This window comes from Apis cerana, linkage group LG9 (genome assembly GCF_029169275.1).
Source record: "Apis cerana isolate GH-2021 linkage group LG9, AcerK_1.0, whole genome shotgun sequence".
Classification (NCBI taxonomy): domain Eukaryota; kingdom Metazoa; phylum Arthropoda; class Insecta; order Hymenoptera; family Apidae; genus Apis; species Apis cerana.
This window is the reverse complement of record NC_083860.1, coordinates 8,038,730-8,064,402: the sequence shown is the minus strand read 5'-3', so window position 1 is coordinate 8,064,402 and position 25,673 is coordinate 8,038,730. Positions and strand designations below refer to the sequence as shown.

The 25,673-nt window shown below is 44.3% G+C and overlaps 2 protein-coding genes across 6 annotated transcripts in view; one reads left to right on the top strand and one right to left on the bottom strand.

The window, feature by feature from the left end:
• Positions 1 to 10,725: 10,725 nt before the first annotated feature.
• LOC107992698 (acetylcholine receptor subunit alpha-like 1) overlaps positions 10,726 to 25,673 on the bottom strand; it is a 204,850-nt gene continuing 189,902 nt past the window's right edge. For 4 of the 5 annotated variants that reach the window (XM_062079368.1, XM_062079369.1, XM_062079371.1 and 1 more), the window contains exons 7-9: positions 15,016 to 15,209; positions 14,381 to 14,491; positions 10,726 to 11,362 (exon numbers count right to left, since the gene is read on the bottom strand). In XM_062079368.1, the coding sequence (XP_061935352.1) occupies positions 11,227 to 11,362; positions 14,381 to 14,491; positions 15,016 to 15,209 (441 nt within the window). In that variant the 3' untranslated portion in view covers positions 10,726 to 11,226. The remainder of the gene's footprint in view (positions 11,363 to 14,380; positions 14,492 to 15,015; positions 15,210 to 25,673) is intronic. The other variant, XM_062079372.1, reaches the window with a different exon arrangement.
• On the top strand, positions 20,497 to 25,112 carry LOC107992690 (uncharacterized). The gene is made up of 4 exons (XM_017048712.3): positions 20,497 to 22,641; positions 23,666 to 23,852; positions 24,363 to 24,531; positions 24,893 to 25,112. The coding sequence occupies exons 1-4, from the start codon at positions 22,333 to 22,335 to the stop codon at positions 25,053 to 25,055; spliced, it is 828 nt and encodes a 275-aa protein (XP_016904201.2). The 5' UTR covers positions 20,497 to 22,332; the 3' UTR covers positions 25,056 to 25,112.

The following is a 25,673-nucleotide window of genomic DNA, read 5'->3' as shown; positions in this document are numbered from 1 at the left end:
GAAATTTCATCGTTAATCATTCGCGGATATATTTATGATTATTTGCGAAGAGGAAATGGAAATTATGGTTATTGATAGTAATGAAAGATCGCAGAGTGATGAGTTGGACTGTTCGACTCTCATCCCAGATATTCCAGATTCGAATTCAATTGAGACGCGTTTCTCGTTTCTTTCCTATCTATCTGTTGTACAAATTGTGGAGATATTTTTGAAATTCGCTTGTACAGGGAGATGAGTGACGATGAAATAATAATAATCGTAAATACGAAGCGAAGTGAAAAGAGGAAGTCACGACACACGATAAAAAGCGAGATGAAAAAAGTAAAAAAATAATGGAAAGCGGTGTAGAAGAAGTATCAAAAATAAGTACATGTGAGAGATTAGATTATGATAGTATAAAAATTGTACATTTTCTAAGGAGAATTCTAAGAAGAATGATTTGCTCGATATCTGAAAGGATTCGGAGCGTGATTAATTACAAATTGGGGGATGGATTTCGAGGGTATCTCGAAGACTTATTGCAGTCGCAAGTGGAGCAACATTAAGCACTGTCCAAAATCCTTGACGTGAGACTTGGAACCGCCTTAGGCTGCGTCAAACAAGTTTCCCTTCTATGGCGGGAAAGTTCGAGGGTTGCTTTGAGGACTCGCGAATCGGAACGATTATGAGTTTGCACAACGTCAAGCGCGCCAACGATCGACGGTATCGCGGAGGGTTTAACTTGGTGCTCAACCCCGATAAATATGGGCCATTTTAGAGGAGGGTGATATCATACGTGTTATCGAATGAACGAAAGCGATACGGGAAAAATTCATTTCTCTAATGTCCTAAAAAAAAAAAAAGAATCATCCTTTTTGCAAATGGAATCATTTCGAAATTGATGAAAAAATATCGACACTAAATTCAATCAGTGGTTTATATATATATATATATGTACACGTGTGTACGTTTCGTTTCATTTTGAAAAATTGATGCTGTAATTTATCGATTAAAATGTCAATTGATTTGAAATTGGAATGCCACCAGAGGTTTTGTTACACGTCAAAAACTACTTGATCGAATCAATCTTCATATTCTATGTAGCGTAACATCATCGACGATGCGTCGCAACACGGTTTCATTTAATCGCAATTAAATCTCCGCAACTTTTACGCGCGTGCCATAAAATCTTCGATCTTTCGTTCTCGATCGTGCGATCTCGCGCGACAAGGAAGAGGCGCACCGGTTCCTTCGATCGTCCAAAGAAAATTTCCCGAAGCGAAGAGGAAGTTCGAGTCGTTTGCACTCTGTGCAAAAAAAAAAATCTCTCCCTTACCTTTCGTCTCGTCGGAAACGCGATCAATCTCAACGTTCCCCATCCGTCCTTCGAAATTTTCGCGGAGTCCTTTTCTCTCGGATTCTCTGGAAATTTATCATCTCGATAACAAGGATTTCTCTCGGTCGAGGAGGAAATTATCTCGAAGAGGATTGACGACGATCATCGGAATATTAAGATGGGTTGGCTACGAAGCATCACGTCCCGTATCACGTCGGTGGAGACCTCTCCACTCGAGGAAATACCTCGAATCACGGGGAGGAGGGAAAAAGTGTACCATAAGCGTTTATTCCGGTTGAGCCGGTCGCGGAGCTGTAATTCTCATGAGCGAGCGTTGCCCCACCGGGAGGTTGTTATCACAAGAGAAATTACTTTCGACTGGAAGAATCACGCCCCCGTGTATTCGCCAACTTGATGCGTGCGTGTGTGTGTGTATACACCATTTCGGTAAGTTAATGCTCGTGGTAAATTTAAGCTTTCAGAGGAAGGAATAGAGAGGAGGGAGATAGGGATTACCTTTGCCGCGTTTTTTTAAATCTTTTCTTCCTTCCTCTCTCGCTCCTCTCCACCTTTCTTTCTTCCGCCGTCTCTTCTGGATCCTCGGTTCTTGCGTCTGACGGAAAAATCGTATCGCGCCGCTTTCAGCGAAAATCGTACGTAAAAGGAGAGGATCTTTGTCTCCTCCATATCCGTTCTTTTAAATAACAAGCCGCGCAATTTCGTGGCTGGCCAAGATGCACGACTCTACCGCGACTCGGACCAGATGGAACCGATTGCTCCTTCATTTCTCCCCTTTGAGCCGCCGCTTCGTGTTCTTTTAACGAGGATGTATTTTCAGCCGAATTCAAACCCCGTTGGTCGGGGTTTTGTTCATCCAACTCGAGAAACATCTTTTCTCGCGGAAAATCGAGTTTCCGAGGGAGCTTTTTCAAATCCCCTTTCGACGAAATGGGAATTTCGATTTTTAAACAGATCGGAATTAGAAGAGGGGGGAAGGAGGGAAAAGGAGGGTTTGCCTTCGCGATAAATAAGCGATTGGAACGACGAGGATTAATTAATCGCAACGATGCGGAATAATGGTGATTTTTTGGAGGAATGGGGAGGCGGGATGTTTGCGCGAAAAAAATAGGAAAAATTGGCCGAGCACACAGCGAGCCAATCGGCATTCCCTTCAAATTGGCCGGCCGAAAGCGTTTAAAATTGTCGCTAATGTTTTTAACGCGCAGCCCCGGAAACGCTGAACGTGCAATGTTCCGGGATGGCCACGCGAAACGAGTTTGTTCAACGTTAACGAACACGCCACATCGAGTGTGGCTGCAATTGAAACAATTATTTGCCCTGTCTAATCGTTCATTTCGCGCGACTTGGATCATTTTTTTTATTTTTTTTTTATCGAAAGTTACGCAACGTGAAAATTGAATTCAAAAATTTCGTTCCATCGTTATTTTCTCTCCACTTAGTTTCTCTCTTGTGCAATCGATTCGAAACACAACTTGACGCACACTTTTTGTTATTTCCTTTCTTTTCTTGATAATTTCTCTCTCGTGCGCGTTGGATTCAGCGAATAGTTAATCCTAATCATCAATAATCTTAATCTGATCGAACGAACACGTGGCTGTTTAGAGAAAAAGATCGTAGAGTCGTATTTCGAAATGTATTTATCTTTCAAAGATATCTCTACAGAGAGAGAGAGAAAGAAAAATTGTGAACGATCCTCGTCCAAGAATCCCTCCCCCCGAAAGGAAAACGAAAAGAAAAAGGAAAAGGGAAATAAGTGGTTTGAGGGCGGTTAAGTGGGTGAGAAAAAAAGAGATGTCGGTCCGATGACGCGAAAACTGGGTTGGTCTCGACCCCAATTCTCCTTGTCCGGTTGGAGAGGGTTGAAATAGGGGGACTCGAGTTGTATCTTGACCATCTGGAGCCCCAACCATCGCTGTACGTACCTGGTTAAGGGCTGACAAAGCTAATTTTGTAAAGTGTGCGTCTGGGACTGAACGTGTTAAATGGGGAACGGGTTGTGGTGGCCGGTCCCGATAAGAAAGCTTTCGAGGCCGGATAGGGAGAGTTGTTCTGGAAAATACAAGGATTGAAACCGTCGTCGAGAATGGAGGGTGAATCGTGAGATACGAAATCCGTTGGTTGGTGCGCCCGAAACGCTTAAGAAATCTTTCCGCCATTATTCGCCCGCCAAAGGGTTGTTTCGCGAATCAAAAATTTCGAACAACACGATGCCGTAATCGTATCTCTTACTTTTGCCAATTTCTATCTTTTTCTATCTAAAAAAAAATACGACGGAGAGAAGAAGAGGAAGAAGAAAGGACCTTCCGAAGACAATGTAATATGCGATCGTTCGAGTTGAAACAACCGAGAGATCCCAGATAATTAATCACATTTGTCGATCCCGGTAACGATGGATTTATCGGCTATTTCATTTCTCTAATCGTAGGAGCGAAACCTCCAAGGGGACTCATCCGGGATTAAGGATCGACGAGGTTAATACCGCGCGGTTACGTGCACGAAATGATCGATGTTGATAATGTCTCGGAGAAATACCGAAAGCGACCGAATCCTCGAATCCGGCTCTTTTTCTCGGACCATCGGGTTTTCGCGCGTTGGAAAAGAAAAGAGGATGTTACTTGAAACGCTGAGAAATGAATTTCATCGAACCAATCTCGTAAACGATGCGAGAAACCGATGGATGTCGCACGTCGACATCCAATTTACGAACATCCGAATCACAGGAAAAATAAACTCAAGACGGAGAGAAGGAAGAGAAAAAGATGGTCGAGGCTTGTTCACCGATCGAACTGGCGCGGCTTCTCCAACCTGTCCGATTGGCTTCGCGCTGACAGAGGAGCGAGCCATTATAAAAATGAAATTAGTTTCGTAGCCGGTCGCGTAGACGGAAATCGCCGACAAGACGACGATACTGCTCCGCGTTCCAGGGAGGATGGATCCCCGAAATAATCGATATTTGGTCGCGTGCAGGAGAGGGAATCGGCTCGAAAACAATCGATTGGAGCCGTTAATAGCGCTTTAATCCAATACCCTCCGAAACGGTGATCGATCGCTCGCGATAATTATTCTCATTGCTGGATGCCGGCTCCGTGGTTAATCGAGTTAAAGGCACCCCCCTCGCGGCTGCTTCTTTCCCACCCTCCTCGTTTTTTCCCCTGCTCGGTGCGCGATTTAGCGGATGCTCGATCGGTGTACGTTTCGACGTTGATCTATCTTCTCTCGAGCCCATCGTCGTCGCTGGGGATGTATCGGTAAAGTTTTCGACTCGATTAATTTCCGTCGAGGGAAGTGGCGAGTTTCGAAGCCGGCGGGTTTTCTCGTTTTATGAAAGGTGAACCCCGGGGTTTAAACATCGATAAGAGCGATATTACGTAAGGAAAGGAGGACGACGAAAGGGGGAGAGATAAAAGAGAAAGGATAACGTTGGACGATTCCAATTTTAATTTCGAAGTGGGGAGAGAGAGAGAGAGAGAGAGAGACGAGGGACAAAGGTATTCGGTAAAGTGTAATGTCCGTCTCATTCCGTGGGAGTTCCGTGCTAATGATTGGGAGGAAAGTTTCACGGAAAAAGGAAGTGGATCCACGATCCGTGGAAAGTTAATCTACGGGGAAAATTACAATCTAGGAAGTTAGCGGATGACAAAAGGTTCGCGCTGGCCACGATGATGGCGCGTTAGTTGGCTCCGATGGTAAACGAGCTACATCGGAATGCAATTAGTTTTTTCGACCTCGGGTTTCTATGCTAGAACCGGGTCTCGAAGCGAAAGGATTCACGGAAGATTTGTATTCGAATTGGGTGCTCGAAACTTCTTACCAATCGAATTATTTCATCCGATATCGATATCGATATTTTTCATTTCCATTATTTATATAAGGTATCAAAGAAAAAACTCGTTCGTTTTTTTCCCAAAAATTAACTTTCGTTCGAAACGGTATTGTAAATACTTTGGATTCTTCCTTTTCCATGATCTCAACGTTCGTTGCGCTCCAAATATCTCTGAATCGTGCAGAAAGCTTTCTATCTTTTTTTAAAAGAACGGTCGAAACCGTGCTGAGGGATCCCGAGTCGATCAGAATCGTTTAACTAGCCCTGTTGGAGTAAAATCGCCGGACACGAATCGACGAGTGGCTCGGGCGATGCAGTCGATTTTTCGTCGGTCGAAGAGTTATTTGCGAGATCGTAATCAAAGTGTCTGCGGCACGGGTCCCGCCACGAAACGAAATGAAAGTTTCGCGGTTTCGCAGGACGGCTTTTGACCGGCAAAAAGACCGAGAATGGAAGGATTGGTCGTTGACAGCGGTTTGTTCAAACGGAACGACGAGCAAGCCTGGTGTGGATACACGCCATGGGAAATGGCAATTTCTCTTTTCGACTCGTTTCAGACTGGCTACAATCGACTCGCGAAAGTCTTTGTTTCTCCCTCCTTCGTGTCAAGCCTCCCAAAACGAAATCTATCGCCCCCCTCGTTTATCGTTGCGATTATCCCGTGAATCGAGGAAAAAAAGTAACCGCAGAGGATGAAGATTGAAATATCGTTTCCCCTTCTTCCATTATCTCGCTCCTTCTCCCTCGATCGTGCCATTACCATCCGCTTCTTCGATTCCTTCTTTTTCTGTCGCCTAACTCTTGCCCCCCTCTCCTCTGTCCTTTCTATTCGTTTCTTTAAGCTTTACTATTTACTCGACCCATTTTATCTCCTCTCTCTCTCTTTCTCTCGAATTTTCTTTGTATCTTGCAAAAGATCTTTGCCAAAGATTTTCCTTCGAGCGAGCTTCCTTCTGAAGATTTGTTAATATATCTCAATAACAACGTTACGTTGTCAAGTTTTAAACGAACGATGGTTTAATCGACTCGATGGATTTGGATGGAAAAAAAGAAAAAGAAAAGGAGAGTTCTCCAAGAGAGAGAGAGAAAGAAAGAGCGGCCGGCATCGATTTTCGTTTCGGCAGCCCAACCAACCGCCGTCCCTACCGGAACTGTCCTCTTTGGTACTAAGAGGGTTTAATCGTGGCCACGGTGGGCTTTATTTTCACCCGGGACCGTACTTGAATCCTATCAGATTGCCTCATCGTTGCGGAATACAACGCTGTTGCAAGCTTAGCGGTCGCGTCACTCTTTGAACTTGCAACTCGTAACCATTCCCCCTTTTCGACTCGATATTCCCGGCTTTATTCCCGATTTCGCGTTGATTAGATTTCGAAATTAACTTTTCCCCTTTCCTTTTTTTGCGATCCTCGCAGATCTACAATCGCTTTTTATCCTTTTCCGAAATCGAAAATCCTCATCTTCCCTCCCCTCTTTTTCTTTTTCTTCCACCAATTCAAATTTCGAAACTTCGATCTTTCATTCTCGATCCTCGAAATAATCGCTGATTCGTTCTCCCGCCGGATCGATGGATATCCCAAGTTATAATCCGAGTTAAGAATCCTTAACTCGCGAGATCGTCGACTCGGGGGGGAGGGCATGGCGCATACGAATTTCTCGCAGTCGATATGCAAATTTCATCGCGATTCGACGTTCTCGAGTGGCGAATCAATGGAAGTTATTACTGGATCGGATTATTCGGTGAAATTCGCGGAAAGTAATTAATGCTGGAGAGAGAGAAAGAAAGAGAGAGAGAGGGGGGAGGAGGAGGATTCAATTCGCCCGTATAAATATTGTAATCACCGGTTAACGAACTTCCACCGGCGATCGATGGGCAAAAATCAACGGCGAATCGTCGGCGGAGTGTGGAGAAGAGGGTTGTCCGGTTCAACGGATCAATCGACTTCCCGTGAATCCAGCGAGAATCGATCCCGACATTGACAACTATTTTTAACGGACCCCCGCCACGGGAAGTGGAAATTTGTTTTCCGGATATTCGCCGGGAGGAAAGTTGATGGGCGGATCGATCTTTCCTTCCTCTTTTCCTTCTCTTTCTTTCTTTTTTTTTTTTTTTTCTCCTCGGCAGGAGGTGTCGGAGAGGAGGAAAAGGTCCGCGGAAAACTACGGCCAACTTTCTAGATTTATCGTTCCGCGTGATTTCTTATCTTGTCCTTCCTTTCCTCCTCCGCCTCGTCTTCTTATTAAAACGTACGAGTCGAGTAGTTCTTTAAAGAGAAGGGCGCCCCTCCCCTCTCCGTGAATGAAGAAAGCACATTCCTTCCCTCTAATAAGTGTTTGTTGCGGGACAAGAATTTTGCGTTCCTCCCGGATGCTTCCCCGCATTCTTTCCCGAGATTCGCTGCCATTTTTTGCCCCTCTCGTACTTTTATTTTTAATATTTCAAACCAGAAATATTTAAAAAGAAGAAGAAGAAGAAGAAGGAGAAGAGGAGGAGGAAGGAATCACGCAAGATGCTCGAGATGGCGGGGAGTAATAACGGAGGGGGGATTCGAGATCCACGGGAATAAGATATGAAGAAGTAACGTGTACGGATCCTTGAAAAGGAGATCCATGTTGGCTCCGTTAGCGGAAAGATTCGCGAGTCAAAGGTCGATCGAAATAAAAAAGGTTCTCTTCAGAGAAGTTCTCAAGACACTCCTCGAGCTCTTCTTCCTTTGCCGCGCTCGGGTTTACGGGATACATCAAAGAAGCAGCCCCCGTCGCTAACGACACTTTGCTGCAAAAACTTGCTCCCAACTATTTAACTGAAAATTCATTTGCAACTTGCCCGCCGTTCCTTTGAACGGGGATTTCGCAACAAAAGTTACACTAGTCTACACTTACCTGCCGTCGAATCTGGCCCCTTCCCCGCACACCTTTTTCGCCAACTTAAATGTTGCAAAGGTTTAGGTTTAGCCGAATCGTCCTCGAGGAAACGTTTCCTTGGCGAAAATCGTTAGCGTTAATCAATCTTCGCGTCTGATAAGAACGGATCGTCGAAGGAAGGGAACAGTCTCGAATGAACCGCGATTAATTAGAGAATTGGTGGTGGAACAGATCTCTCTCTCTACGCGTGTTTGTCCTCTTATCGACAGAATCATTTGTACATTTTGTTTCGACATTTTACTTGCTGGTGAAATTCTTGTCGCGCTTCTAAAACCAACCACAAACTCGCGATAGAATTTCTAATTAATCTCCAACTCTATCGATTTTTCTTTTTCTTTTTTTTCTTTTTGCAGATAGTTTATTACGTTACGTTATATATCTCAGTCGATAAGCGACGAACAGGGAAGATTGCGAACATACTCTCGCTCACTTTTCCGCCCTCGTACGTGGTTTACGCCCCACGAATAATCGTTTACGGGGGAATCCCTTACGTCCAGGGTCCTCTTCGACCCTTTGTTTCATACAGGAGAGGACCGAGTCCATCGATGTCAACGCCTAACGCATTAACTTATCCACCACTTCGTCACTCCCTCCCTCTTCTCGACTATCGAGCAACGTGGGCGAACGAGGAAACCGTGCAGACGCGCAACTCATAGCTTACCGTATATTCGTCTCGTTACATAGATGGATCGTCCTCGATCGATAAATTTTATTCAACATTCGCAGCTTTGGTGAACGAAGATTCGAAGCATTGAGCTAATTAAGGATGACTAAATTGTAATTCGTTGAAAAATTAAAAAAGAAAAAATATATATATATACGGTCGAAGGAAACACGAGTAAGCTCACGAGGACTCGGTTTGGCGAGTTTTAATCGAGTGGAGGGAAAGTTGGGTCGTGTGACGTTGGTCCGGAAAAGCTGGAAAGTTGGGCGAACGTCTTAACAGTTGCCCCACAGTTGGTTGTAAACGTTTGAATTTCCTAAGACCTTTGGCCGGGAATTGTGCGGCTCTTTCGAGATGTTCGATAGACTGTGGCAAAGATTTTCGCGAAAGTTTTCAGCCTGTCGTAAATTCTGGCAATGTCGGAATCTTGTTCGAGGGTGATAGAGAGCAGCGTATATCGAACGGGGAACGGGGTGTAAAGGAAATCGATTAACAGACCAATTTCGAAATTCATTAACCGATCGAGTCTCTCGCGGTCGGTGCATGCCAACCACCCGATTAAACCTCGCTCCGTGAATGAATTTTCCACGCGTCATACGACTACGTAAGACCGTTCGATGCTCAAACCTGACAGTCGACCTGAAATTCGTTGGCCGATACTTTCGTTATTATTTATTCCACGCGTAGACGGATGATGGGCGATCTATTTGAGACTCGATGCGTTGGGAGAACGGTTTCTATGGTTCAATAACACCGGCGAAATGATTAATGTTAAGTTTCTAATCGGAGAACAAACAGGCGCGCGAGGTTTCGGGCGTAATAACTCGACAATAATAGCTCGGCGAGGCGGGCCCATTGACACGATCGGTCCAGCACGGCGTCCAATTCTCGTCCAATGGAAATTCCGATTCCCCAGATTACGGGACCTCTGATCCCGATTTTGTCGGATCAAGTTACACGTGCATGGCCAAATTCAGAAGTCCTACCCCTCCGCGTTAATCCACGATAATTGCAAACGCGCGATAAACACGAGGAGGTAAATATAAATCCGTCGCGGCAAAATTTGACGTTAATCCGATATTAATAATTTTACGATACAGGTACACGGCGCGTGTGTAACTCCGGCGCAAAACGTTTTCTAAAAGTTTACAATTTGTCCGGTTAATTGTCAGCCAACCGAAACGCGGAGCACAGCGTGAAAATCGCCGTGTGCTTAACCACACTCTATCACCCTCTTTATTTCTCTCTCCCCCTTAAATTCATAATGAAACTTGGCCAAAGTTTCGTGCAAGTTGCCGTTGTAAAATATCCGGCTTTACTTCCGCCCAGTGTCGAAATTCCCGTGGACTTCACACCCATACCATACTGTAAAATTCAACCGGTTTTACGAACTTACCGCGTAAACCCTGCTTACCTATTATCAAGAGGCGAACTTTCCTCTCTCTTTCTCTCCCTTCTCTCCTACAATACTCGTAAACTTAGCTTGGGATATTAGGATTTCCGATTTCGCGTTTACGTCTACGTAAAATCCTCGTGGAAGAGGGATCGATTGATTGAGAAGCGGGAGAGACGCGTCTCGAAAGAACAATACGCTTGGAATCGACCAACGATCGCGCAGGTGTACGAAGAAAGGCGTTGCGCGAAGATAATTCGACGAAACTTGCAATTTTATTCCTCGAGAGAACGATAAATCTGCGAGGCTGTATATATATGCGTGATAGGATTATTCGAGAGACTTTCAGAGCTCCGTATTGTCGCACGATACCTCTTATTTCTTTCCCGCTCTTTCGTTGTTTTGGAAGGGTTGTAATTAAACGTGGTGTTGCACGTAGCGGGACGAAATCTCAGGGAAGGAAATCTCAGGAATTTACAGCCGCGCGAATTGCGAAAGGGGTTGTTTGATGGACTCGGAATCAACTCTGAGATTGCTTCTTTATTTACAATGTTCGAGAACTTGTCGCTAATTGAACGTTTAATTAAAAAAAGAAAATTGTTTATTACAATTACAATACAATTTTTAACAATTTCTCATTAGAAAACAGCGTAACGACGTTATTTATTATTCATTTTTTACACGTAAATCCATAGATCTTGTCGAGGAGAATTAGAATCAAGGATATTTAACAACGTCGAATCCCTTATTTAAAATTTTCTTTTCGTCCCTTCGCAACGGATCGTTCGAAGTGATATCCCCATCGACTTTTTTACTTACATTGTTTAATTTCAGTTTTAGATTCGTCGTTCTTTATCGAGTTAAAAAAAAGTTAGTCCTCCCTACTTTTAAACTTCTCTTATAATTTATGATACGATCGTTGGATCGCGAAACGATCAATCCATTACGAGCCGAGACGATATTCCAAGCACTCGGAATGGTTGGAAACTGGAACAGGGAGTATCTCGTGAAAGTGGAAGCGTGAAATCGAATTGTTTACCCGATCGGAGTGCAAGCGGCGGTACACCTTGGTGGTTTTTCTGGGCTCAACCGAGGACTCCAATCAAGTCGAAGAGTCCCACGGGGCATTGCGGTCGGTACTCGGAGCAGCTTCCATTACGTCCGACCACTTCAGCCTGAAGAATGTCCTGCGGCAGTAGTTCGTGTCGCGAGCTTGTCGGTCTGAAAACAACAACGCCCACTGTACGTACGTACCACCTGGACGATAATAAGGAGCTCTTTCTTTTTTTCTTTCTCCATCTCTCTCTCTCTCTCCTCTTATCTCCTTATTTCCCCCCCTCATGAATACGGCTCGGTAACGAGTTCCAGAGTGTCGTCAGGTGACTCGTCGGCCATTAAATTGCCGTACGTAAATTCTTTCATTGGATCGATTTAACGCGGTTCAAGGATGATCGCATTTCCCTGCGAGAAATTCGTATCGTGGAAGCATCGGTTCGCGAGAAATAACGTGGAAAAGATATGATTCGAAAGGCGACGTCTGTTGCATCGTTGGCGAGAGAGGAGAGAAAGAAAATAAAATGAAGTAGAAGATGGAATTATGATCGCACGGAAACACTCGTCAAAGGAGTCGAAGTCGTTGGTCGAGTTCGTACTTCCGTACTTGGTCTTCCGTTTTCCTTCAAAGAATCCTCGATACTTTGCCGTGGAAAAGATTTTTCGGAAAATCGGATCTCGAAAGTAAGGAAGAAGGACGAGTGGAAAGTCCGTTTTTCAAAAGCTCGGTGTCAGTGAAAGAAAGTGAGTGAAAGAATCGGAGCATGGAATTTCCCTCCCGTATTTATTTATACACCTGACCACCCTCGTCGTCCCTACGAACCGCCAAAAAAAGACGATTACGTGGGAGGGAAACGGGACATATGTCGCGTGCTCGTAAAAAACGAGTAAGAACGGTTTCATCGCGCTTTTATTTCGGCTCTTGTCCCTTCTTACTTCGAATCTCGGGGACTGGAGAATGGAGGGAACACGAGTTTCACCGGTTTCTCACTTATTCTGCTTTATTGCAACCTTCCTGCGGCAGAGATACGAGGTGAAAAACAATATAATTTCGTTATCAGAGCGAGACTCGAGATCTTCCTCGCTCGTGCTTTCTCGCATAAATTCTTTCCATCCCTTGGATTTATTTTTAAAGTAAAGCGGAACGAAAAATCGAATCTCACTCCTTTCGATGCAATCTGAAAGCCCGGTCACTTTTCCTTTGGAAAAATAAGAGGGCGAAGAAGAAGAAGAAGAAGAAGAAGAAGAAGAAGAAAAAGAAGAAGTTGGAAAAAGTTCTCCTTTCTTAAGTTCATTGTCCTTACGAATGTTGAAAGTTCGAAAGTTGCTCCCCGAGTAATGGGAAAGTTATCGATACGTTTCCCCGCAATTTTCTCGTTATCGTCGATCGAGCCACGATTCGGAACAATTTACGCAATTTACACGATTACATCTTTATTAAAGAGCGAAACCAGGGTTTATCGCGAGTTTAATAATAACGCCTCGTTCGCAGCTAGAAGGCAAAGCGCAAGCTGCCTCCATGATTCTTTCACGTCTTCTTACCCGGTTTTCATCCCCTCAAATTACCCGCGAGACCCGTGCGAAATGACTCTCAAGAATGACAACGCTTCCACTGTAACGCGATAACAACTTCGACGGAGGGAAAAACGAAGCTCATTTGCAATTTTTATTCAATCCTCTTGTACTTTGCCCTCTCTTCCTCTCTCTCGCGAGATAAACAACTCTTGGTCCGAATTCCATTTCCCCTGTTTAATCACCGCTTCGTTAAATTAAAATTAATCCAAAATGTCGCCGTATTTCAAAGGAATATTCTCCGATTCCTCCTCGAGCGCGGAGATTGGACGAAAAACGAACTTCGTTTGCAATTTTTATTCCCCTCCTCCTTCCCCTCTCTCAAGGCAAGCAACTCTTGGTCCAAATGCGCTTCCGTTTAATCGCCCATATAAATATAGTCTCTTTTTTCTATTAAGGAAATCATCTCCACAGAAATTCCTTCAATTCGTTTATTCCCGTGCGTAGATCCTGTATTCGATCGAGTTGAAAATTCTCGCTGAAGTAATAAACGAGCGCGTGGCGCGCAGCATTTCCGGCCTCGTGGAATTTTCACGACCGTCCGAAGACGAGGACTACGACAATGCGGCGCGGCGTCACGGCCGCCTGCGGGCCCTCTTTTTTATTCATACGTCCCTGGCTCGAGAGTTTATCCACCCACGAGCTCGCGTGCACCACAGCGTGCGCGCACACGGGCACACGAGGGTGGGCGGGGAAGGGGCTCGGGCGTACGTACGTGAGAAGCGAGAAAGCTAAACCAAATTTGCTTTTCTACACGGTCTGTGTATCTACTCCAATTTGCGCCGCCTTGGACCAGGCCGAAAAAAGGCCTTTTTCTTTCTTTTTTCTTCTTTTTTTCCCCCCTTTTTCTTTCTTTCTTTCTTCTTTTTTTCCTCCTCTCTCTTCGCCGCGCGAAAGGAGGTCGCGCCGAATAAATTTCCAGCTGAATCCTTTAGCGCATTATGCTCCGCGCGAACAATGGCCCCTCGCTAGCTCTCTCTCCAAGCCCAGCCCGTGGATAGCCCGCCTCTTTCGCCGATCTTCCTCCGCCGGATTTTAAAGGGTTGGAAATGATCCGGCCGTTCTTACTTCGAGAGATGAGAGCTAAGTTTCTACCTCTTCCATAATTGTATTCTTGTAACGCTGGAAAGGGTGGCTTTTTTCTTTCTTTCTTTCTTTCTTTTCTTTCTTGAGCGAAATATATTCAATTAGATTCCTTAGACTCGTAAACTCTTCGAAAATTGACAAACTCGATCAGTGCTCCTCGGTTTCGGTTCGATTTTTTCCCAAAGAAACTGATTATTATTATTATTATTATTATTATTGGCAGATTATACTCGTTCGATTTTATTTCGAATGGGTGCTCGTAAAGAGTATATATATATATCGCATTTGATAATTAATTACGTCGATTAATTTGTCATTAATGTGACAAAGTTTATCATCGAGCGAGGTATGAAAGGAAAAGAAAATTAGCTCGTCCGAATTAGAATTAGAAGAGAGGTTGAAGGAATTAGTGGATGGGTTGAAAGGGCAGATTAGGTAGGAAGGGATGGGAGTGGGCGGAAACGGGGGCGATTATCAGTGGAGGGAGGGGTTGGATGGTGTTATGTAAAAGCTAACGAAGAAACTTACGTGAAGATCACGTGCAGAATGTCACCAATGAGTCCGTTATGTCTGAGGAGGGAGTGCTCCGAAGTTTCGCAAATGGCCCTCAGCAGGCATTCGTGACCCTGATACCCGTAGCTGTGCACAAAGTCAGGGGAGCAAAGTGAAAAATAAAATAAGACCGTCCCGTGGCTGACCTACTACGACTTCTGGGTCACCAGAACCGTGAACCTATATATTTTCTTCTACGTTCCTCTACATTTTCCACGTTCCTCGCGTTATTCTATCACAGCGTAGAATAAAGAAGCTCGAATTTCGTCCATCCGTAGCCGCGTTTCCCCAACTTTTCTCTTTTTTTCTCTTTCTTTTTTCGGATAACGTTCGAATTCCCTCGTCAAATTTCAATTAAAAAAGAGAAAAAAGAAGAAGAAAAAGAAAGAAAGAAAAAAAAAGAAAGTAACAGACGATATTCGAGCTCCTCGCTCGAACAATTTTAATCCTTGCATCAATATTTATAAGTGACTGGAAGATAAAATAATATAAAATTTGATATCCCTCCCCTCCCCCGAGAGATTTCTACTTTCAAATTTAGAATTTTACTTATTATTATTATTATACACCTTTCATATGCGTAATCGAAATGGTTCGTTTCCCTCACTCACTTGTCAAACTTGCTCTCTATAACTCGATAAACCGTCACCCTGTCCAAGCTTCTCCTCTTCCTTCGTTTTCCATCGTTCAGCCAGAGGTATTGGTCGGTCACGTTGGTGGGCAGATCGTACGTCGCCTCGAAGAAATCGGCTATGGAGATCGATTTGTAGGGATCCTCGAGCGGTATGGCCAACGCGACGAATATCTTGAAACAAGAGAAACACACCACCGTTTAACCGCCACTCCAACTCCAACTTTCATTTCGTTCGCTCGAATAATCCCCCTCCCCTCCTCGTTTTTATCTCACTCGGTTCCCCTTGACACTCACACCTAAGGTACTCTCTTCCGGAAACGTGAGGGATCGGATGGGGCGATGGAGGGTCTCCGCGAGCTTCGAATTCGGGGATCTCGAGCCGGTCGAATGGAGTATCAGCGCCAGATTCACCGTCAAGAGGCTACAAAGGAAGATTGTTCTTTTTTTTCTTTTTCAACTGGTAGACCAACCGGCGCACCTCTTCCCCCGCGGTATTTCTTGAATGAAAAGAAACGCGCGAACGGAAGGAGGCGGGAATATTTTTCGAGGCGAAAAGAAATCATCGCGTTGTGCATATCCGGAAGGGGAGTGGGAAGGAGGAGGGGAGGGGAGGAGGAAGTTAAAATTAGAAATTAAAGAAAGGCGGATAATGAAATTAAAGTCTCCTCGGTCGGATGAAAATTCATCGAACGGTGTCGGAAGATGGTTTAATCCCCTTCGAGAAAGGGAACTTTTCAACGCGTGAACTCGTCCGGTTGAATCCGTTAACGAACGATAATCGGTTTACGTTTAATTATTGAACGTACAAAAGTTGGTCCCGATGGCTCGACATGCCTCGATCTCAAGGGCACGTGAACTGCTAACTCGAACAGGAGACTCGATTCTGAAGCTGTGCAACTGTCTTCCCCGATCCATTTTCCACGGTAGAAAACCGGTTTCCTTGTTAACGATATTTGCCGTGTTAACGATAATTACGTGTAAACCTAGGAGCAAGAGGATGGAAATGGATGGAAGGAGGAAGGAGAAGAGAAAACGTGAGTTAGATCTGTTGTACGTACATATTTCGAACGAACTATTATTATTCTTCGGTTGAAACAGGGATCCGGACATCCGAAGTCGAAGTTTCATTAGCATTCCACTGAATTTCACGATGGAATTTAATTCTCTCCATCGATTCTCTCGTCCTTTCCTAGATATTTTCAAGGGGGGCGTTCGTTCGAGCCAGCCACCGCCAATAAGGCGGTTTCCAAAGTCAGCCAAAAACTTTCCCGTCCGCGTTAACAGGTCGAGCGGGATGGCGCTGGCGGCGCACCACCGTTTTGAAATGCAATTACGATTCTCGACGCGTGGCACGTCAGATATCGTGGTGGCCTGTGGGATGGCGGTGATTAAAAAACTTCACCGATTTTAGCGTTAGCGTGGCGAGTAAAGAGGTAGAAAAAAAGGAAAAAAAAAAAAAAAATAGAAAAAAAGAGGACTATGCCAAGTGGAAATGCTGCTGGGGTTAAACCATGCATACATAAATGAGACCACTTTGCCGTGGATTATTCCCCCGTTTTTAATCCCTTTTTCTCGTTTACATCAATACACACGCTGCACACGAGCTCATTCTCTGCTAACGAGTGCGCGTTCGTTTTTTAACCATCGGAACACGATGATAAACTGCAACAAACGTGAATAAGATTCGAAGAAGAAGAAAAAAAAAAAAAGGAAAGAAAAGAAATAGAATTCGAGAACGAGAACGCGAGGACGAAAATATATATTGACGCTCGAATCAATAATGGAAAAGGGCCAATTAACTTCTTTTAGCGAATAGGATCAATTCGCATTATTTATTTATTTATCTAATATTTACTTCGTTTTTATCGATAAAAATGAGATCATCGTGCAAACGCAATACAGTCAGGATACACCGTTCGAAGTTAAAAATAATTGAGAAATCTCGGCAAATTTCGGAATTAAAGGAGAGTGACGACCAAAGGATGGATCAATTTTTATCTTATTCGTCTATTTTCGGTTACGAGTTTGAGTATTTCGCGGCTGTTCACAACGAAAGAAAAAATAAAAAAAGAGAGGGGGAGGGGGAAAGGAAAGAAGAGAAAAAATACAGCGGCGCCTGAATATCTCCTGCCTCCTCGACCCTTTTGTATTTTTCTCTCGTCGTTTTGCTCCAGAAACGTTTATTCCCCGTGCATCGACCGCTCGTGCATGACGTATAGCGACACTTTTCCGTTTTCACAAACAGGTCGGAGACGATTGTTCCTCCTCAGGACGAAGTGCCTATTCACCGCAGATGCGTCTGTTACCTTTTTACGGGGACAGAGCGTCGCCGTCGTCGTTGTGCCTCTTTTACCCAACCACCAACCATCATCGTTCGGCAACCATCTCGTTTCATAACTATTTCCTATCCAAACTATAGCTAAATCCATCCTTCCCGACGAACTGTAGCGTACTTTCTTCATTTCTGAGATCCTGCCTCTAATACTTGAAAATAAATAACTTTATTACCGAGACAAATCGTCGAGATTTTTCGCTCGTAATGGGTCGCGATTAAAAACGCGATTCCTTCGAGTGCAGTTCTCGAAATGAATAGCCACGGCGATTCGCCACTCCCTCTTTATCCTTAGACTCGAACAAGAATACGAGATCCAAATTGGTGGAGAAGCGATATCGTGGGTGGTACGGGGATGGTTGGGAAGGGAACGGGGCCCAGAAAAGAGAAATCCTCCATTTTTCCTCCTCCCCTTTCACTTTAATCCTGGATCGTACCCTTTTTGTCGGTAAAATCGCGAGTCCATGAATAATGGATCATCGTGGGAGTAAAAAATAAAAAAAAGAATAATCCGTTCCCGATCTATAAGTACGATCGTAATTTCTGTAATTTCTTAAACAGAATTTGCATCCGCGTTCCCAATTGCAAAAATTTTTCCTCCCATTTCTTTCCAACGATCTCCTCTCCCGCTTTTATCCTTGCTTTCGTTGTCATTGTCGAAGTTAAGATTTTAATTTTCCTTTTCTTTTTTCCGAAAAATTTATCGAGTATCGTAGATAGATTTGCCAACAGCACAGCGTTTCCGTTTTATTCATTTTAATGCTCGGTCCTCCTCGTTTCTCTTCTTCTCTGTTCTGTGCAGATGTTGTCGAGGATAAATTTAAACGAAGCGTAACAGGATATTTGATATATAATTCGATCGCCATCGACGATCATCGTTTCAATAAATTCGAAGCCGGGTTCTTTAAAACCTTTGCATCATTCAACGAGTTTCAAAGATGCCAGATATCCAAACGAGCGATAAAACTCGATTTACATAATCCACAAAAAAAAGAAAACTCCCATGAATTAATAACCACCACCTCCTCCTCTCCTCCTCCTTCTCTGCCTCTTTGCTCGGAATAATTGAATCCTATGCTGGTTACGTGTCGATGAATTTCAACGTGGATTTATTAGGTCACACCCTATAGTCGGCGACATTATTCCTATTATCCCCCCTATTCCCTCGTGTTTCTTGCTTTTCGGATCAAGAATAGATACTTTCGAGATACTCTCTCTCCACTTTTGATCGTGGAAAATTATTTAATTCACTCGATCGAGGGGAAACGGGCGAAAAAAGCTTTCGAAAATATTGAATTCGAAGAAATATTTAATTTCAATTAGAAGACGATCCGAATTTAACTGACCGATCGAATTTATAAGGCTGCAAATCGTACAATTATCACCAACACTCGTTATTTCATTCGTTCCATTCGAATAATTTGCAGCGGTTAAGCCGTGCTATAATAAAATATATCGATCGTGCAAATGGCCAGCAGGATTTATACGACACGGATTTATGGCAAAATTTATCTTTGAGGAAAGCGTTAACGGCGGCAAACAGTATCGCTACAACAATGTAGCGTATTTTTAAAAAATTTTTTCTTCCATATTTTCCTTCAATATAATTAATCCCTGGTATCCATGAATCCTGGATTTTTCTAAGAACCATCCACGAAGGATAGAAGAGTCCTGCTGCATTGTGTTCGTCAAATTATGTATATCACGTAGCAGAACGATCGATTAGTTAATACAATTTTTTTTCCTGCAATCGATTAACACTGAAAGCAGCGAGTGACATCGAGAAGCTTTAAAAACACGATTTATTCGTTCCGTATATATATATATATATATATACAACGTGCACGAGAAAAACATCGAAAAGCATCGAGGAGAGAAAATATTAACGGAATAAGAAATTAATTAATTATTCGAATAAAATTACTTCAACTTTATTTAAAATATCCTGGAATAACCTTTTTCCCCCCTTTTTAAATACAGTTAACCGCTCTTCCCATAATCTCGCCTGTTGTTCATTAACCTTGGTAATTGGACGAATCATTGCGAACTAACTTTATCCTTAACGTTAAAATTTTATCGCCCGCATCTCTCTGCCGCAATAAACTCGCAAATAACGTATCAACCGAACACCGTGGTTTTTCCAGAACAAAAACAGAACGATCCTGTTCCCTCCCCCGATTCGAAAAGAAACGAGAAGAAGCGCAGGGATAAAAAGCTGGTCGGAGGAAACTCTGACAAAGTTCGTACGGGAGCGAAATATGAGCGGGGAAATTTTTCCTACGAATCCACACACACACACACACATACTACAGTGCATTTCGTGTCCGGAATAGTTGTTAGATTTTCGCCTCGGTATCCACCGCGAGTTCCGGCGGTCTGTAATTTCCTCTGAGCGTCGACCATTCTAATTTTAATGATAGAGATGTAACGTTCCCGCGGCCAGCCCCGTGAGAGACCGCTGTAAATCCGTTCAAAGGCTGGCCAAAATTACGATTCCCCGTTCTAAACAGGAATAACGCGATCCACAATGAACCGGGTGCACTCGATTCTTCTCCTTCTCTTCCAACCTCTCCGTTCGAATAATGATAATGATGATAATAATAATGATAATAACAATAATAATAAACGAATAGTCCCGGAAGTTTGGCGCGTCGAGAGAGCGATTCGATGCGCAAACGGTACGGATTAAAACTCTGCCTCTGCTTCTGTTGCTTGTTTATCCACACTTGCGTTGAAGCGGAATTCATTATTCCGTTTACCGTTTATTAAACGTACTTTCTCCGTGCGAAAATAAAGGGTAATCGCGTATGCATTTCCCAAAGGGATTTTTGGCCGCATTTTCAAATTTTTGGAACTGGATTTTTTGGCCTTTCCTCGCGCCACTGCGTATATACACGTCGATAAATAAATTTATGAGCAAGCATGATTATTCGTGTACTTTATGCTTCCATACGTGGAATTGTTGGGCGCGTTGTCTGTCGTTTCGAGACACGTTTTTTTTTCTTTTTTAGAGCGTTGGAATTGGAAAATCATTGGTTTTATTTTGAATCATATCAGGAGCATCAACGAGCGACGCTGTTCGTAACGAAATTAACAGATATCTCTGTAACATTGCAACGCCGACGATTTACCAAGGATCTGTATCATCATACGTTCCGGTTGAGAATATGACACGTTTATTACGAAAATTCTCGAACTATTTTTTTGCGCTATACCCCGTTTATTCCCGTGAAAAATGGCCGCGATTTTCGATCTCAACGACCCAGAAAAATGATAAATTTCGAACCGAAAATTTTGCTCCACGCAGCGCGCCAACTACGATTTTTAAATTGAATGTTACGTCGAATGGAAGGAGAATTAACGATCGGATTCGTAAAATTTGTTCTCGCGTAAGTTCTCTTTTTTTTTTCTGTTTCAGAAGATCAAGAAGACGAAATCGTCACCAAATTTGATACGCGCTTCTGTTAACACGTTAACAGATACACTTCGCGGCCAGTCGAGAAATTTCGTTATTAGCGCCAATTTAAACGGTATTGGAGCGGCCAGGCAAAACTGTGCGGAGGTTTTGAAAAAAATCGCGAGCTATAATTGAAGCAAATCGTGTAACACGGGACGCGATAACTACTCCCAGGATCGGAAGTAACGGGCTCGAGGGAGTGGAGTAGTGTTTTCGAGCGGGCGATTACGGTATCCGCGGAGATCGTGTGCACACGGTGTTGGCAATTTATCGTTTCAATTCCAACGTTGCAAACCTCGTTCACCTCGTAGCAATGGTACGCGGAATGGCACAATCCCTTCTTCTTCTTCTTCCTGTTCCTCCTCCCATTACCGAATCCAACGGGGAGTAAAAAGAAAGGAGGAAAGGAAGAGGGGTGGATGAAAGCGTGCCACTATTTTTTAGGGTTTCCTCGTCCAGATGGGGATAAATTGTCGCCGAAATAAACTGGGCTCGCAGGTCACGTGAAAGCGTTCATCGGCCTGTGGGAAGACGAATGAACCGCAGTTACCGGCTCCGAGGAGATGTGTCCAATCCGTGAAAAGGAGACGATGTTTTCATCCGGCGACGGAAGTTGGATTGGATCGATGAAGATTGCGAAATTTCTCTTGCGTTTATAAACTTTTACCCCGCTTCGAAACGAGTGGATGGGGATTATTCGTTTAAATTTACAATAACGATCGATCCGTCCGTTGCGATATTCCATCGAGGAGTCTACCACTCGGCAAACGGGCAATTTTCCTTCCCTCCTTTGTGGCCAAATGATCGGTGTCAGCCGGACGAGTGGAACCATCCCTCCGACATATTTGATCCGCAAATCCGATTCTTTCTTCTTCCTTTCTCAAGCCGGTCCCCAAGACCACTCGGAATCACCCGCCTCCCTATTCAAAAGGGGAAATGAGCGTCGAGGACAGCTAGCGAATAAAGAAGGGAAAGGAAAAGAGAGAGGGATTTCGATTCTATTCTCTCGATAATCACCTTTCATAACCGCGTTTTTCTCTCTCATTAGCCTGGCTCGGTTTTCATCCGCCGAGACACCATTCGCGTTTATATTCGAGGGGAAATTCTCCACTCGATATCAGCGGTCGTTCCGAATCAATCTCCAGGGCGCTTCGCTTCCGAGGAGGATATATGTTCCTCTCTTCTTCTTTCTCCGCGGTGTTAGACAAGATTTACGATCGTGACGAAATGTCCAGCGTGTGGATAATACGGAAATAATGGAAATATCGCGGCCGTGATACAATTGCGAGAAAGGAAAGGAAGAGTTAGAGTTGATGCGAATCGAAGATAACCTCTCTCCCCAACATTTCGAAGAATGATATGTATAAAACATCCTGATTCATCCTTGGAGTAAAAGAAAAGGAGAAAAATATTATTTCTTTAGAGAGGAATCGAGAACAATTCGTCAGGAATGTTGCTGATGAAATAATCGATCATCGCATTAATCTCACCGCGAGGTATCGTTGATGATGCACTCACTTCGCCATGCCACGCCGTTTACCGCGATCGAAGCCGGTTTATTATTCGGCCGAACTCGCGATACACGACTAATTGGGTCTATTAACGAGCACTCGCCATTTGGTTGGCGGTCGATCATTGGACCTACCAAAAGATTTCCGACGTATTCGCTCTGCTACACTTGGACGATCGCCATGCGGCGTTTCTTGCTGCTTTCGCTTCTGTTCACGAGTCAACATTCTGGATCGTGTTTCGAACGCGACAAGAGGTATTTGGTGTTTCCAACGCCTGGAACGAACGCGCCGACCAAAGTCCAGGTACTCCGGTAACCGTGTCATATCTTTTTCTTTTTTCGGTAATAATATCTCTTATTTCTCTTTTCGGAAAACTCGAGTCCAACGTGATTGTATATTGTTCGCGTCGAGCATATTCGTTTCAGTCATTTCACGGTTTAACAAACGAAGGAAGTTATCCGAGGGGTAAAGTTTACCCCGATAGATTATATCGACGGGTAATTGCATCGTAATACTACGAATTGTCGCTTTAGTCCTCCCTCCCCCATCCTGTGCGTTTAATTGTGCCAGTGATTCTAATTGGATATCGATCGCTAATTGTTTAAGCGATGCACATACGTTGCGTTAAACGGCGAAAGTGTGAACGTACGTCGAAGGGAGGGGCGTACGTTTCTAAAGACACAACGGTGTCTGACTCGGTGATGGCTCGATAGGCGTTTCATACACGCAATCGCGATGCAATTATCTGTAATTGCAGCGTGCGCGTTATTATAGTTTGCGATTCAACCGTGGAATTGGACGATCGATCGATAATCGTAATTCCATGGGAATTGTAAACGATTACGAACCGTGTACAGGCGGAAATGGCGGAAAACAACGATATATTAACGTTGTTGGGAATCGAGGCGATGAGATCGCTCGATGAACGGATCGATCAATTTAGAAAATCGCGCGCAGGTATTAAAAAAAAAAAAATAAAGAAAATAAAAGAATTCTGATTGTAAACTTTAAAAATACGAGTACGTACAATATTTTTGAAAGTACGATTCGAATCGAGGGGGGAATAATTTTTCGTATTTTCAATTTAACTTGGATTCGTAAGTGCAGTTGTCATCAATCGACGAATGGTTTGAATTATTCCCGTTCACCGGCAGATGATTCGCGTGATAATCCCCCCCTCTCTCTCCCTTCCTCCTGCATCTAATTTCGTTCAGTCGAATGTCACGAGCTAACCAGCTAGAACGAGAACGAGGCTGCCAGTTGGGATTCGATTGCCGGTTATTATAAACGATCGATGACACCTTCGTGTATTTGAAAACCGTTCCAGTTCATCCTCGGCCTCGGTTTACCCATGGAAGTCGACGTCAGCACGATTATCGGATATGTGATGAAATTTAATTACGCCCTGCCCTATAACGCCTCCTACTTGACGGATTCATACGTTCGCTATGACAGATCGATCAGCCCCGGTGTCGAGGTCGACGGGAATGACGAGCCGAACCCCGATTACCAAGGTATTACCACGCACCCTCTCTCTATCTCTCTCTCTCTCTCTCTTCTTTCTTTCGTTCATCAGCTTCCGGCATTTCTCATTTTTCCGCCCAAACGTTCGCTTCTTCCCTTCTCTCCTCCCCTCGGTCCCCTACCTCGTTCCTTTCCCACGAATTCTTCACCCTCTCAGAGATCATCCATTTTTCTTTCTCCCAAATTCCCCAGTCGCAAATTCTCGCGTTCAACTTCAACAGAATCTTAACACGAGTGAATTTTCGACCCCCGTTGATCGGAAGATCCCACCCCTGTTTCTCGAAATCATCCCCTCTCAACACAACCCCCAACTCAGAGCCGGCGAATTAACCTCGCTCGTCACGGCCTGGATAAGAAGGGGATCTTGCTGCTTTACATATTAACAAGCCTGTCCTTTTGTTGCGTAACGCCGCGGAGCGCAACGTACGTAGCTTCTCGACCCCGTTAATCGTCCCCATTTCTCATCCGCTGATCCGCTGTTTTATATGCCCGTTTCATAGGCGTGGCGCGCGCCCTCACCAGATGGGAAATTTACGAGATCCTCGAGTCGGCCCTCGGTGACTCGCGATCGGGAAAAGCGTGCCTGTTGAGGGCGATCTGCGAGGCCTCCGCGTCGCCTTTCGACGGAGTTCACGGCCTCGCCTCCCAGCTCGTCCATCTTCTCCTCACGTGAGTATCTGACCGATCCTCTGAAGGCACGATGAACCCAAATTATATAATAGCGAATATTCATTTCTTCAATGAAATACGTATCACGTGATATCCTTGAACATTTTCTTATCGTCTCAAATTAAGAGTTTCCAGTTGCTCTAGTTTCTAATTGATCGTGTATAGAAGGGTATCTATGATAACGATGATTGGCAATCGAATGTGTATATACATATATATATTCAACGAACAATCATTATTCAACAGAGGTGTCGTGTAAACGATCGACTTAATTTTCGACGAAATTCATTCGGGGGATTATTGTGTAACGCGAAATTTAAATAACTCGAGGCGATCGATTAATTTTCCCGTCGCTTTTCAGACCGTCGACCACCTCCGAGGCCTTCAGGACCGACTTTGATCGAGTGTATCACGCCGCTGAAATTATGGGCCGACGAGGGATCGACTCCTGCGATACTATATTTCCCGAATGCGAGGAGAGCCCCCTGGATTACTTCACCGAGGTCCACGAACGATTCGGCTAACGCTGTTTCTGAATAATACTCGATCGATGGAACAATAAATTCTACGCTCCAACTTTATCCTTCCCTTCGCGTCATCGTTCCATCTCGCCCAAAGTCCGAAACATTTTTCCAATTCGATTTAATCAACGATTAAAAATCTCGCTTCGCAAAGGATTTTCGACGCGATATTTTCGTGTTTTGCGGAGCGTGAAAGTATCGTCGTACTACGCCGTGAAACGACAAACGTTCGAGAAGCCCTCTTCCGAGTCAGCAGTGGTACGCGTTAACTCGTCGAAGGTGGAGCGCGTTGGAAAATGGCGGGAGTAGAAAAGTCCCGTGGGAGGAGGAGGGTTGCGGCTGAAACGAAACACTGTATCGAAAGCCGGGGCAGTAATTTATGTGCGCCGATGTCGTACGATATTAGAAATATCAAGGGAAGAAAAGGGCGCGCGAATGGCGGCGGGTCTAGCAGCGATCGAGAGGAAGAAGGGGAAGGGGGAGTTCGCGTGGCGAAACGTGACGCAGTTATCCGCCGTTATTGGCAGTTCTCTCGTTCAATAACAGGTACACGTAAAGAGAAAATACTCCGGTTGAAATTTATAGAGGGTGTAGAGAGCGAGAGGGCGGGGCAGGGGAGGG

Excerpts from the sequence above, each read along its gene's own strand:
- LOC107992690 (XM_017048712.3), top strand. The coding sequence starts at position 22,333 with ATGATGCACTCACTTCGCCATGCCACGCCGTTTACCGCGATCGAAGCC. Across the intron at positions 23,853-24,362 it reads GCCGAACCCCGATTACCAAG|GCGTGGCGCGCGCCCTCACC; the intron begins GTATTACCACGC and ends CCCGTTTCATAG. Across the intron at positions 24,532-24,892 it reads CTCGTCCATCTTCTCCTCAC|ACCGTCGACCACCTCCGAGG; the intron begins GTGAGTATCTGA and ends GTCGCTTTTCAG.